General features: G+C 46.8%; 1 protein-coding gene across 10 annotated transcripts in view; it reads right to left on the bottom strand.

Moving 5' to 3' along the window:
• CADM1 (cell adhesion molecule 1) overlaps positions 1-14,651 on the bottom strand; it is a 347,901-nt gene that overhangs the window by 46,812 nt on the left and 286,438 nt on the right. For all 10 annotated transcript variants that reach the window (XM_054997487.1, XM_054997490.1, XM_054997488.1 and 7 more), the window contains 2 exons: positions 13,286-13,441; positions 1,190-1,289 (listed from right to left, as the gene is read on the bottom strand). In XM_054997487.1, the coding sequence (XP_054853462.1) occupies positions 1,190-1,289; positions 13,286-13,441 (256 nt within the window). The remainder of the gene's footprint in view (positions 1-1,189; positions 1,290-13,285; positions 13,442-14,651) is intronic.

Below are 14,651 nucleotides of genomic sequence, written 5' to 3'. Positions count from 1 at the left end.
CTGGATGCACCGTACTCTGGACTGGTGCTGCAGCCTTCTGGGCTCTTAGAGCTGAATGTCTAGTGAAAGCTGGTGGAGAAGAAGGCAATGGGGTGGGGAGGGGGGAGAGAAGAGACATTCTCCAACGGACCAGACAGGTGAAGACCAAGTCAGCCAAAGTACGGCACAGATGCCCAGGGGAGAAAAAGGCAGGCCGTGCAGAGCAGAAGGAGAATCCGGACAAGGCAGGCATGGAATAGAAGGCTTTTAAAAGGGAGATTTCAATCCAGGCCACGTTCAGCGGGGAAAGATGCCCAGCACAAAAGTTTCAGAAGCCTGTGAAGTCGATGCTGCTCTCAAAGCCTCCACAGCGTGGACACTTGCTGGCCAGACACGAAGGATGCCTCCTGAACTCCTGGCTCAAGCACCGCTTCAGGGAACTCAGGAGAGAGCAGGCAGCTGCCCTAAGAGAAAACCCCTTAGCAATACCAGTGGAGGGATCGAAAAAGGAAACTGCACTAGGGGGGACTGACAACTCCTCGCAACTCTAACCTCGTGCTTTTAAAAGAGAAAGCATTTCACAGCCACGGCCTCCTTACGTTAGAGATTTCCTTGCATTCCACTCTCATGTCAAATTCCCTCTGGCTGCTCAGTGTTTCTGCACCCGTGTTCCTTTCCTACCGTTCAGAGAGCTGCACATGGATCCCCTCACTGGAGGAATGGGGCCAAGAATGCCACAAGATGTTTTTATGGCTGCACAGGAGGACTGGAAAGACCAGAATGGAAGAGCAGCAGCTTGCCCCTATGCAAAGACAGCAGCCGCGACGTTCAGGGACCAGCTGGACTGCAACCCCCTGGATAATGAAATGCATCCTCTTCCAGCATGTGAGTGAAGACCCCTTCCCATTTCCAAAGAGACAGCTCAAGACGGGTCGCCGTGTGAGTCTGTCTGTAGCAGTAGAAAAGAGCAAGAGTCCAGTAGCAACATGTGTGGTAGGGTATGAGCCTTCCTGAGTCACAGCTCACTTCTTCAGATACTTCGTCAGATTTTTCAGGTATCTGAAGAAGTGAGCTGTGGCTCACGGAAGTGCACACCCTACCATTAATTCTGTTAGTCTTCTAGGTGCTACTGGACTCTTGCACTTTTCGATTTCCCATTTCTAGTTCCTGGAAAGTACTTGCATTGGACTGATTTGGGCCCTCAACTTACTCTGGCTTCCCTTCAACTTGGCAGAGAAGGTCAAGTAGATCCCCTTCCCTTGTTAGTCCAGATGCTGGTAAAAGCTGTGACACCCGTATCTGAGGCTTATCTGTGCAAACATAGAAAACAAGTATTTTATCATATAGCGATAAAACAAACACTGGCGTGTTTAAACACATACCAAGCAAAACAGACTTTCCAAACTCACCCGGAAAGGGAAGCTTAGCATTGATATGGCTTCTGGCTCCTGTTCACCCCTCCCTGCCCCCATTACAGCCCTATAATTCTGGCAATTTCCCAAATTAATCGGCTCCAAACCCTAACATACAGGTGTGGAATTCGCACAGAATTCATATGCCAAGGGCAGCCCCCCCACCACGCCTGGCAAAATGAAATCTTGTTCAATGGAAGTTTTGCTCTGAACTCACTCGAGTAAAAGGAAACACGTTTGCCTTCGTGCGGAGGTGAAACAGCACTTTTCAGCTACTCAGAATTAATACATTTTATCAAGTACAGGGTAGACATTCTTTGTGCCGCAGCATATTAATAAACTGGGGTCTGACGGGTGAGCGTGCGTGAGAAAAGCATAAAGGGAAGAAATCCCAGATCACGGCTTCTGTTTAGACAAGGCGAGCTTCTGCCAGAGCAGACGAATCTTGCAAATCCCCAAACACAAACACGTGGAGGGATTAACTCGGGAAGGGAGCTCAGAAAGCCTCTGAAAAGACCCTGTAGGCACAAAAGCAGAATCTCACAATGACAAAGGTTGTCGCCTTTGACAGCCACAGGTGCCAGCCAGCAATCTCACCCAAACACCAGCAGCTAAAAACAGCTAGGGAAAGTGCTGCATAGCCATTTCCCCTTCTATCCAACACTGTGTCCATGTTCCTGAACAAGGCACCTCTTTTTAAAAGCTACTACAAACCCAAGATGACATCATCAGTTTGTAATGTTTTTGCTGCAGTAGTTTACATTGCTTCCCATTCTAAGATACAAGATGAGCAGGAAGGCAACACGGAGTGATGTATTGGGAATTTTTCTGAGGCAAGACAGACGCAAAAATCACTTCCTAATCGAGCCTGAAAGCTACAAATTTAGGAGCCACTGACAGTGCGGCTTTCAGTCGTGGAACATTTTCACTGAAGTTAGGGGCAGCAGAGATGTGACCCAATATGAATTTAGACAGATCAGGAGAGAGAGAGAGGACAGGAAGGGATGAGCAGGGGCCCTTTTTTATATGCCCAGGGTAACGCTGATTGCCAATCTCCACTTTGGCGTCAGGAAGGAATTTCCCTCCAGCCCAGACTGGCCAAGGATCCTGCAGGTTTTTTTCCAGAGGAGATAGCCGTGTTAGTCTGCAGTTGCAAAATAGTAGAGTCCAGTAGCACCTTTAAGAATAACCAACTTTATTACAGGATAAGCTTTTGAGAACAACAGCTCTCTTCATCAGATGCAACTTTATTGTAGCTTAAGCTTTCGAGAACCACAGCTCTCTTCGTCAGATGCAACTTTATTGTAGCATAAGCTTTCGAGAACCACAGCTCTCTTCATCAGGTACAACTTTATTGTAGCATAAGCTTTTGAGAACAATAGCTCTCTTCGTCAGATGCAACTTTATTGTAGCATAAGCTTTCGAGAGCCACAGCTCTCTTCGTCAGATGCATGTGATGAAGAGAGCTGTGGTTCTCGAAAGCTTACGCTACAATAATGTTGGTTAGTCTTAAACGTGCTACTGGACTCTACTATTTTGGAGGGGTTTTGCCTTCCTCTGGAAATAGAGCAGCGGTCACTGGGGGAGGTAGCTGTGACTTTCCTGCATTGTGCAGGGGGTTAGACTAAATGATCCTTGGTGTCCCTTCCAGCTCTATGTTTTCTAAATTTCTAACCCATTGGGAATTTGTTCTGGAAATGAATGGGAACTAAATAATGTGTTATAACTCCACTGGTAAGGAAACCTCAAAGAGAACTTTCATTAACCAAAGTTTATTCACACTGAGAATTGTAAGCAGCCGCAACCAATATGGAACCCACACAGGATCTGATTAAAAACTCTTTATTAAAAATGCTGATACCTCGGCCCCTCCTAACAGCCCGACTTACAGCCGTTCTGGAGGTCCACTCTTGGATGGGAGCATCACCAAGGAAGACTCTGGGGCTGCCATGCAGTGGAAATCAAGGGCAAATCACCTCCGCTTATCTCTTGCCTGGAAAGCCCCATGTATGGAGTCTCCATCAGTCAACACTTGGATGGGAGGCCACCAAGGGCTGCTATGCAGAGGAAGGCAATGCAAACCAGAGAATCATGGGGTTGGGGGGGGGGTCCTCCAGGGTCATCTAGCAGCAACCGACCATCTCTGCTCATCTCTTGCTTCCAAAAGCCTGTGATGTGGAATTTCCTGAGGTCGCCATACATCGGTTTCAACTTAACAGTACTTAATTCTCCACCACTGGGAGGCAACAGCAGGTCTCCCGCCTTTGCATGAACTCCGGGACAGAATATTAGATGGAAGGTTTCCGCTCCCTACATCTCAGATCCATCTAACCTGTATTAGAATTTCACGAGACACTTCCCACTTCAACTGGACTGCCACCACGAAGCGTCAATGCTGTTACTTGTGCACATTCATAAGATACGTGTACTGGGAAGAGCAGTGGCAAGGGAAAATATTTGTGATGCACCAACACACAAGGCACTGCACAAGACCCAGGAATGCCTGGACAGGCCCTGCTCTGTGACCCTGTGTTCGAATTTAGGGTGAAGAACAGACCAAGGAGGAGACTGCAATATACACCGACAGCAGAAGGAAGCTGAAAGAAGCGCGCGTCCCTGTTAAAGAGGAAAAGCATCAAGGAGACAAGCAAAGAACAAAGAATCAGAAGAATGCAGAGACCACAAAGGAGAGAGATCAGCTAAAACAGGAATTTGTTTTAACAGGATATATGCATGACAGAAACAAGAGGCTTAAGGTGGGGAAAAGAACATCTCAATAACGCATTTTTTTTAAAAAATGAAGCAATGCACGAGCAGTTATCAACAGAAAGACTAATCAAATTTGGGCAGTATTTGAGATCCACAGAGGACAAGATTAGCCAATGAGGAAACTGGGGGAAGAAAAAGAAAGAACAGAAAGATTGTTTGCTTGAGGAAAAAGAACAGGAACATCATCAACAAAGAAGAAAAACAGGAAGAGATCATTCAAGGTGAAAAATAAATATTCACTGGAAAAGCTAGCTTCACAGGACACCGAGCCAGTATGAAGTTGCAAGGTGAAAGGGGAAAAAAAAGTTAGATTGGAAAGGGGGAATAAAGAATATTGCCAGATTGAATAGGAGAACCTAAAGGAGGAAATAAAAGGTGAAGAAAAGCAAAAGCCCTAACCTAGAGCCCTTGGGGACTCCGACTTGAGGAAAGTTAAAAGTGAAAAAAAAATTAATAAAGCATAAATACAGTTAGACAAAATTGTGGCACACTAACTGTGTAAAAACTGAGGTCATACAGTGAAGAAACTCATCTGCCGTACTGAAAATAAATGAAACGTCAAGAAGCAAAAGACTAGAAGATGAGGGGGAGAAATTAGTTAAGGAACAGAAAGCACCTTCTCTTGAACAGTAAGCATGGAAACCTGATCAGTAAGGCATAAAAAGACCTAGAGAAAAAAATCCAAGCACTGACAGAAAACAATCTAAGCAATATGGAAACTGGAAAAGAGTTAGCCAGCAAAGAGTCAAAAGCAAGTTTTAAAATACTGAGAAATTAAAGCAGATTTCAAATCCAAAGGACAATTGCCATAAATCAGGAAAGGATTAAAAAACAAACAGCAAAGAGCCGGGGCAATCTGCTGAAAGAAAGAGGAGTAAAAATCAAGATTAAGCCCTGAAGAGAAAAGCATAGATCAGCCAAGAGGGAAAAGGGTGGGGGAGAAGGCAGGCGAGGTTGAGAACGACGTACAGAAAGCAAAGACAGGCAAGTATTAGTGGCAAACAGACGCAAAGGGGAGAGCTCAAGGCACTAAATTTGGAGGGGCTGAAAGGAAGCGACAACGGATGGAGCAAAGAATTAATGACCGAAAGGGAGAGTATGAGGAGAAACCCATTGGGAGAAGTCAGACTGCCTGGCAGGAGAGAAAGCCAGCATTTGCAGCGGTAGAAACAGAATGGATGTCACAAGGAAGAAGCGGGAGATGGGAGCAAGAAAAGGAGATGAAGTTAAAGGGGGACTATGGAGGAGGAAGGTCACACCTCTGTCTTCTATCCCTTTGGTGGTCGGCCGTCTCAAGGGCCGCCTCTGGCTAGAAAACAGGGCCTCTCTCTCATGCACACTCACAGACATCCTTTGGATACCCAGCCCTGCTGCTCTCTCTCTCATCCCCCCCCCCGCCAGCTCAACCAGCAGGTGCCCATGATGAGAGCTGGTGCCTCCTGGGGCAGCAGGGCAAAGCAGCCCTGGCTGCTCTAGAAACTCCATCAAGGACGTTCCTTTCGCTAATGAGCTCTTCTTGCTTATGAACAGGTCGCCTGCCTCCTTTCCTGAAATAGCAGAGTTTATCAGTCTTGCAGCACTGCGAAGTGGCACCATCCAGGCAGGTCCACTGAAACCCCAGTGGGACTGGCCTGTTTGCTGAAGCCTCGCTGATTTCTATGAACACTAACTGCACCAAGATTTCTGTGGATGGGGTCTCAAAGGCTTGCCCCTGGATGTTGCCCCTCTCATGCCTCGTTCTCCCGAGCAGAAAGAGTTGTTTCATGCAGGCTTGGAGCAAGAGCTTTGCGGCGGCGACTCCTCCTGCCTGGCAGGCTATCCTCTCTGAAGCAGAAGTTTCCTGCTGCTCTGCTTGCAATGATGGGCCCTTCTTGGCTCACAGAGATGCCCGTCTCCTCCGCCATTAACCTGGGAGTCTGTGGCTGCAAGCCATGAAACAAATGCATCTCTTAAGGCCTTCTAGTACGTTAACTGGTCAGTCCAGATTTCAGACTGGAAAAGTCTGCAGGCTGTTTTTGGCCGTTACCTGCTGCCTACCCTAAAGAGTTTTATTTTACAGAAAAGCAGGGGACAATTTAAAAAAAAATAATTAAACCCCACTTTTAAGCCAAAGTTTAAGAGGCAAGGACTGATGGGAGATTATGGCCAAGGAGTCCTCCTTATTCCGGGCTGCACTTCCGAGGAAGGGATTGCTCAGCCACTGAAGCAAGACGCCCGGCCACTGGGGCACAGAGGGCATCACGGATCCAACAGCCTTGTCCCAGCATCTTTGGCAACGTCCCGAGGAATGCCTGCTGGGTGACACTCTGCGACAGCCTTAAGACAGCCGAGTGTGCCGGCCAGCTCTGTTTTCGGGTCCCCTCATAACGAAGACCAGGGAGGAAGAGAGAAATCAAAGGCTGAACTTTGTTGTTACTATTCAGCGAAGGAAAAAAAGAAACCTAAAATGTTATAAAAAGCATCACAGGGCCATTGTACCGTTTCCCTCATTCTCTCTCGCACACAAAGATACGTTCTCAAGGGAGAAAATAAAGCCCAGCCCGGGTCTGAGTCGTGTTCGGTGTACATTTCCCTCGCTTTCTGGAGAAACCTCTCGTTAACGCAGCTGGCTAGGGCCTGCAAATCATACAGCCTTTCCTGCCAATTACACAGACCACGAGAGTTTGGCAAGGCAAAAAAGGAAGGAAAGAGAGGGCTCTATAAAGCAGCCCATTGCGACCTGGGCCTCCAAATCAGAGTGCCAAAATATTTGGCTTCATTTTTATTCCTAAGCTCAAAGCTTGGCTTTTGACGGGCAATGAAGAGCAGGGGCCTCTGGGCTCAGGCTCGGGGTGCAATTATTTTCCATTTTAAACCATTTAACTGCCTGCTTGCTGTGGCTGGGAGTTAAGCTCGCAGGACCGGGCTCCACTCTACCGTTCTTCATCTGCAGCAACATTCCTTGGAGAAAGCCTTATTAATGAGCTCGCAAACGAGCACCCAACTGGGAAATGTCACAAACAAGAGCGGCTAATGCTCCAGAAAATCAAATAACTGAACACTCGGCTGATCGTGGCGCCTTTCATATTTCCAATAATAGGAATAATAACATAAAACCCCTTTAAATCACATATTCTGAAAGGGTCAACCCCTCGCTGAACAAAACAACTCATTTATTTATGTTCAGAAATCTCCAGATGATAAATTATATTGATGTTAATCACTTCACTGCATACTATTGCAATTAATATTTGCACTCACAAGAAACATGCAGATTATTAAAGCACGAGGCACTCGCATATGGTTGAGCTTTTCTTTTTCTTTTCGTTAAACATAATTGGGCACGGGGAATTCTCTTGGTATAAACAACAAACAGAGGTTACAGCACTTTCCCTGGGCTTATATTTTTATAAACATGCATGTAGACATTATAAATATCTGTGTTCCGTTAATTATAACTCAACTTTACATTACTTCTCCTGTGGCTTGAAGATGCCGCTTTGCTTCTCTTCCTCACAAACCATATGCAACAAAAGACAGAAGCAGGAGAAGAGCACTATCAAGACACATTGTGCATTTTTAACTTGCAATGTTCAGGGCTGGCTTTTCCCCTCCCTCCCTTGTTTAGCTCAGGCCCTTAATGATGTCTTAATGTATTTTGATGCTCCATTTCCTTTTTAAAATGATATTTACACACAGCCTCCTGGCTCAACCAGGGAGGGAAGATGTTCATGTACAGAGGATGGGCCGTCACGGGGGAGAGTGTGCGGCCACACCATGTGCTGTTCTGACCCAGTTCCATGAAGAACCAAAGAGGCTGGTGACAGCCATTCAAGTGAAGAAACACCACGGCTACTATGTGTACGAAGCAGACAACTCCAATCTTGCTTCTGAAAAATATTACGGAGATACTCTCCTGTTAAAGGATGTTTGTGGACAGAGGCCATTTTGCACAACTTTGGTGGGGGGAGGGGTTAGTAACACTGCCCCCCCCCCATCACTCCAGAGGACACCTTTGCCAAAGTGTTCCCATTTAGGAGCTCAACTTGGCACCTACAGGGACTGTAAACAATACCAAGAACAAACAGCAGAACGGGCCCAACCAGGAAGGACTCCGGTATGAGGTCCAAGGTCATTCCTATATATTCTTATGGAACTTGTCTGGGAAACTGACGATCATGGCAGGTTTCAGGCCTTTTCGTCAGCCCTTCCCCATCATCTGAAGCTGCTCACAGTAGAAAAAGATCACAGCTGCATCTTTCTGAATGAACCAGTTAGTAGAACTGGATTAAGATGAGACATTGGCCTATTTGTGCAGCCCGTGAGTTTCCTTGCATGGCATAGTTGATTGCAACATTATGGTTAGGCACAGTCCGTGTCACAAAAGCTGAGTTATTACGGGCCATGCAAAAAAACAAACCAGCTAGCGTACCCATTCTTATAGCCTGAACTCTAGACCATGCAGAAGAACGGTCACATCAGAGGCCTTGGAAAGGCAGTCACCGCTGCACACTGGCAGTCTTTCGGGACGGGCCAACTTTAACAGACTTGGGTTTTGCTTGATGGCCAATGCTCCTATTCAATAGGGTTCAGCAGCGCCACCAATAAGCTACTTGACAAATTCTTAAAAGTTGTCACAGTGAACTTAATACAAAAAAGAAAGCGAAAAAAAAGCCCAAATCCATAATTTCATTTTAGTTACGGCACAAAAAGGTAAGTTCAAATGAAATGTTCGTGAAACCTTCGTTAAATAGGTCAAACTTGTTAGCCGGAGATCCTGCATGCTGATTTCCAACAAAGTGGATGTGTGCGGCAGGAGGTCTACTTCTAATGGAATTACTGACAGGCCGAGAACAATAGCTGCAGCAGGCATGTGGACAAAATCTCTCCTCGCAAACATTGTGATTAGCATATTCACGGGGCTCTGTCAGGCACCAAGTTAAGTCCTCTCAGTACAGGAGGCTTTACTGTGCCAATTCCAATCCTGACTCCCCTTACTGATCCCCATAGGAACTGGTGCCTCTTCTACGGACTTGCGAAGTCAATGAACCCATCCCGCCCGTAGGTGTTAGCAAGGCTTTTTTTCTGGGGAAAGAGGTGGTGGAACTCAGTGGGTTGCCCTCAGAGAAAAGGGTCACATGGCTGGTGGCCCCGCCCCCTGATCTCCAGGCAGAGGGGAGTTGAGATTGCAATCTCAACTCCCCTCTGTCTGGAGATCAGGGGGTGGGGCCACCAGCCATGTGACCATTTTCAAGAGGTTCCAGAACTCTGTTCCCCCGCGTTCCCGCTGGAAAAAAGCCCTGGGTGTTAGCATGGAAGGAGAACTCTAATCAAAGGAGCTTATTCATTCGAGAGCTTCCTTTCTTCCTCCCCCTCCCAACAGCCAGATTTGTTTGACCACAGGCAGATTTCCCAAGTGTAGGATTTGGGAGTTAATCTGAGATGTAATCTGGTTCAGTTGGCTTTAAAAGGGGATTATACACATTCATGGAAGATGAGTCCATGGTTGGCTACTGAACACAGGACGCTGCCTTGTGTCGGGTCAGACCTTTGACCTACCAAGGCAGGATTGTCATGTTTGGCCAGCAGAACCTCTTGAAGGTCTCCAGAAGAGGTCTTTCATGGCCATCTGATCTTCTGGAGTTGACAGAGATTTAACCTGAGATTTTCTGCATCCAAGGCAGATGCTCCATGACTGATCATTGGCCACTTCCTTACTAGTCATGATGACTTAATCGAACCTCCACGAAGCCTCCATATTTAAAGGCAGCAACCTTCTCAATACTTGTGCGGGGTGGTGGTGGTGGTGGTGGTGACACCTTCTTGCATACCTTCTGCGAGTGTCTGGCTGGCCAATGTATGAGAAAGGAGGCTGGACTGGATGGACTGACCCACCACAGATGTTCTTGTTAAATTTCTCTTGCACCACAAAACAGGAACGCAGAAAGGAACTGATGTGATGGAGGAACGTGGCAAGCGCAGCCATCTCCTGCCTGACTAGCCTTCTGTGGCTGCAGGATCCAAAGGAGGCCAATGCGAAGAGACACAAAGAATGCTCGCATCAGCACATCCAACAGCAGACAGTCAAGAAGGCACCTGGAGCAACAGGACAGGACCAACCTTCTGTGACCCAGGAGAGGCCACCGAAGTCTATCCCTTACAAGGCTCAACTAACTTCCAACTGAAAGCGCTTGAGGGAAGAGGCTACAGTCTTCCTAGGCTATAAGGTCTTGCTGCAATCCCGTTCACTGCTGCTTCCAAACTTAGGATTCAGTCTTCCAAGCTTTGCTGAAAACATGGCGCCTTCCACAGCCTTGATGGGGCCCATTATACAGTAATGGCCAACGAATCATTGCAAAAAGCGAGGCTGTCTAAATCTGCCACGTTAGTAGCGGAGAAAGGCTCCTTCCCCATTTAGCTCTTATTCCCCTGCTATTCCACAAATTTCCCTGCACATTCAGGAATCTGAGCAAACAATAATTAGTGTGCAGCCTTAAAGAAGCTCCATAGATAATTTGAATTTTGGCTGCTAATACCTTCTCTTTTATTACAAGGCACTTCCTGCTGAATTCCATTTCGTACTAAGTGTATCAAAGTGCGAAAATCGCTCACTGTGACTGCGCATTCATTGGCACCACTCTTGTGATGGGAGGAAGGCACTGGAAAAGGGAAGGGCCAGGCTGAGCATGAGCCACCTAGCACCAGAGGATGTGTGTATTCTTTATTGCTCCATTTCTCGAGTGCTGCTTCCTCGGCCTCCACTGCCCATGGGGGTAAATTTGGGACTACACCCTTTGCATAAGTGCGAGGACCTCAAAACTAATTGCTCCTCTGCTTGCAATATGCCTAGCAGTGACACAGTCATCAGCGGGTCCATGAGAAGTGGTAACTGGGAAGGCTACTTTGCTCTGATTGCAAGTTCCAGGGTCCAAGGAACTATCTAGAGAGTGTGGCGACAATTACGCCTGATTTCACAAGTGTCATTTCTCTAAAAGGCTGGCTTGGAATCAAAAGCAGCTATAATCTGGACATCGGGGAGCAGAGAAGTGGACTTCGTTTTCCTTTGCGGTTTCTTGTGCCGTGACTGCCAGAGGAGGGGGGGGGGCACTGATTCAGTGTAGCTACACCACAGGAAGAAAGATCGCTACTCGGCTCTCAAATTGCCTTGTCCACGACGGAGGAGGCAGTCTGCAAGCCTTTGACATTTCATCACACCAACTCTTTTTCGGCAATGCACAAATGATAACGAAATTGATTCATTTCCCTATTAATATTACTTGGCTGTGAACACATGGTGCAGCCCCCTCCCCCATGACTAAGGGAAGAGGACAAGCCAAGGGGCATTCACCTGCACAGCCCTCCTTGAAACTCACGGCAGCTCTGATTGTTGCAGTTGAGACTGCGCAAACAAGTTCCCTGTGGGTTGTGACCTGCCTTACGGGACAGACGTGCCCTCCTCTCACACTAACGGGGCCCACGGGGTGCGGCCGCCTACTTTGGTGCCCAGAAGGGAAACTGCCCATTCTCCCTTATAAATAAGTCGGCAGCCGTGCAAGATTTCACGCCACTCCGAGATTACTTCCACATTGATCTTTCTTTTTCATCTGTCTGCATACGCATGTGGTTAAGCTTTTTTGATCAGACCTAACAAAGGTGCTAATGTATTATTAAAGCTAATGGAGCTCTACAAGAAATGTTAATGGACATTAAGTTTGCATAAATGAATTACACATTAGCACTGTGTCAAGACAGCTACAATCTGCCAATTTGGGTAGTATCGGATGTTTTTTGTTTTCCCATTATAGGGACATTACTTCCCCAATACTTTCAGCGATATGAAAATTGTAAGCAGAATGGAACAACATAATGAAGTAGAAGAAATAAATTAAGACGGGGCCTTACTTGTGTAATGTTATGGTTGAGCTGCATATACGGAAGACGTTTCTGACTCCTGTCTACTCCTTGACAAATTGTCAGAGGCCTGGGAGACACCTGACACCGTTCCTTCTCCTAGCTTCACACGGAAGTGCTGTTGCATTGGCTGGATCCTATCACACTTACACCCGTCCAGAGGCCAACCACTTCCACTCTGGATCTGGGCCGTTCAAAATGCTACAATGGCTGGATATCATTTCTGTGCAACAAGCTCTTGGGACTCTCTTGTATGAATCTGAAAGGTCTGGCTTAATGCCAAGCACTGTGGTTTGTCAAGGAAAGTGTCTTGTAAAAAACGGGTCTTGTCTTTCATATTCAGTATGTCCTTTAACCACAGCATCACCCGTCTTGCAGAGAAGGGTCTGAGGGCCAGTTTACTTTCTGCTATACATCTAAAAGAGAAACAGGCACATGCCGTTCAGAAATGGGGAGCTCTCTCTGTCCTCCCACTCAAGTGGGTTTGAGGACTAACCTGTATGTGTTTTAATAGAAGAAGAATGGTTTCACAAATGCCACATTGTGGGGTTGTGGGCAAGGAGACATTTGAAGTGGGGGCATCCTGGATCGCAGCTTATCTTAATACAATTTTTCTGCATTCTGTTTCATACTCCACGCTTCTTTCCGATTTCTGTAATCCTAGGCCTAGTACACTGCTGATTAAACGTCTCATCTTACTGATCACATCCACTTACGGTGTGTACTCTGACTCGAGAGTCTCAGTGAGAAAGGCAGACTATAAATACAGCAGATAAGATGAAGTGAACTTTCAAAGGCCTTACGGTGTCCCGTTTGGAGATTCTGAACGAGTCACGGGTGAAAACACACACGCTCTTCTCCAGTTTGCGGCACCACAGGTTGGCGATTTAATCAGATCAAACTACACTAAACCATAAACTATAAAAGGGAGAGAGGAATTTGTGTGCAGTAATGAAGGGAGAAGTCTGCAAGCTTTAGATGTTTCATTGCACCAACTCTTTTCCAACAACCGACAAACGTTAAAGGAACCAGTTCATTTCTACATTAACGTCGCAGGGCTTAGTCAACATTTCTTGACGGAGCTCAGCTGGAGAAGCTCAAGCCTGTAGGATAAAATGCCAAAACAGTTGCAAAGCTGGCAGGAAACGCCTTTAAACGCCCCATTCTTTACATCTGTTTTACAATTAACTGCTGACTTTTCACTTAAGCAGCTCCACGGGGTCTCTGGTACTCACACATTACATCTAGGTAGCGCTTGGTCTGCAAGTCTTTGACAGCGGGGTGGTCGACCTCGCAGACGACGGGGACCCCATCATCTTCCCGCCGGACGGTCAAGGAAATCTGGCTGGTCACTGTGTACATGTCTGACCATTGCTCCACTTCTGATTTCCCTGCAGGAGAAAGAAAGGCGGGCGGGGAGAGGAGAAGAGAGCAGCCCAGGTCAGGGGCAAACCACTGGACCCGAGTCCTCTTCATCCATCTCTAGCGGCTCTTCCTCGGCTACTGAAATAACAAACACCATCCGTCCTCGTCTTGGATCTTGCCCCAATTAAAATTAAAAGTATCTTCCACCCCTTCTTCCCCTTGTAGTTCATAAAACCTGATTGTGCATACATCGACCCCCTCTATGACCAACGCTACTCTCTCCATGACCTTCGACATCTCAAGGTCTTATGCTCTTCCCCTCTTTGTATTTTAACAAGACCTTATTGGTGTCTGTGTTGCACAGTGGACCCGTATAAGTTAAGCAGCCCACAAATGTTGGTATTAGCCCGCCCGCCTGAATATATATACTTTAATCATTTATGGTACATTGAGCCAGAGGAGTTAGCTGCATTAGTCTGTAGTTGCAAAATAGTAAAGACTTCAGTAGCACCTTTAAGACTAACCAATTTTATTGTAGCATAAGCTTTCAAGAACCAAAGCTCTCTTTGTCAGATGCATCAACAGCTTTTGAGAACCACAGCTCTCTTCTTCATATGCATCAACAGCTTATGAGAACCACAGCTCTATTTGTCAATTGCATCTGATGATGCATCTGACGAAGAGAGCTGTGGTTCTTGAAAGCTTACGCTACAATAAAGTTGGTTAGTCTTATAGGTGCTACTGGACTCTTTACTATTATGGTACATCGACAACCTGAAAAACAAAATGAGAGAGAGTTGCCTGGGCAATCCTCAACCCGCACAAGCCAAGTGGCTAATGATAAACCCGATCCAGTACAAGGAATGTGTAATGGACTGTGCGGGGATTTAGGATGAGAAAGCCAAGCCAAACGGCTCTGCCATGGTGTGGTGCTGGCAGCAAGCATGCCACAAGCCCTGCACGGAGGAAGGAAGCTGGGGAGCGTTTAACCTCTGCCAGGCTGCCGACTTCAGAGGGCGAAGCTCTCCCGACCGCTCTCAGCAGCAAGGAGGATTAGGCCTCCCCGGACGCCTTCCAAGCACTCCAGTCAATGGAGCTAGAAATCCTCCGCCCTCTTCCTCCAATGCCACTGCCAAAAGCCATTGTCAATAATTAAGAGGGAAACTGACTCCATGGATTTACATAATTAACAGAAGCAATTAAAATATTTAAATGGTGGTACGGCTGAAGACCCAG

The sequence above is a fragment of the Eublepharis macularius genome, chromosome 14, assembly GCF_028583425.1.
Source record: "Eublepharis macularius isolate TG4126 chromosome 14, MPM_Emac_v1.0, whole genome shotgun sequence".
Taxonomy (NCBI): domain Eukaryota; kingdom Metazoa; phylum Chordata; class Lepidosauria; order Squamata; family Eublepharidae; genus Eublepharis; species Eublepharis macularius.
This window is presented reverse-complemented; position numbering and strand designations above follow the sequence as displayed.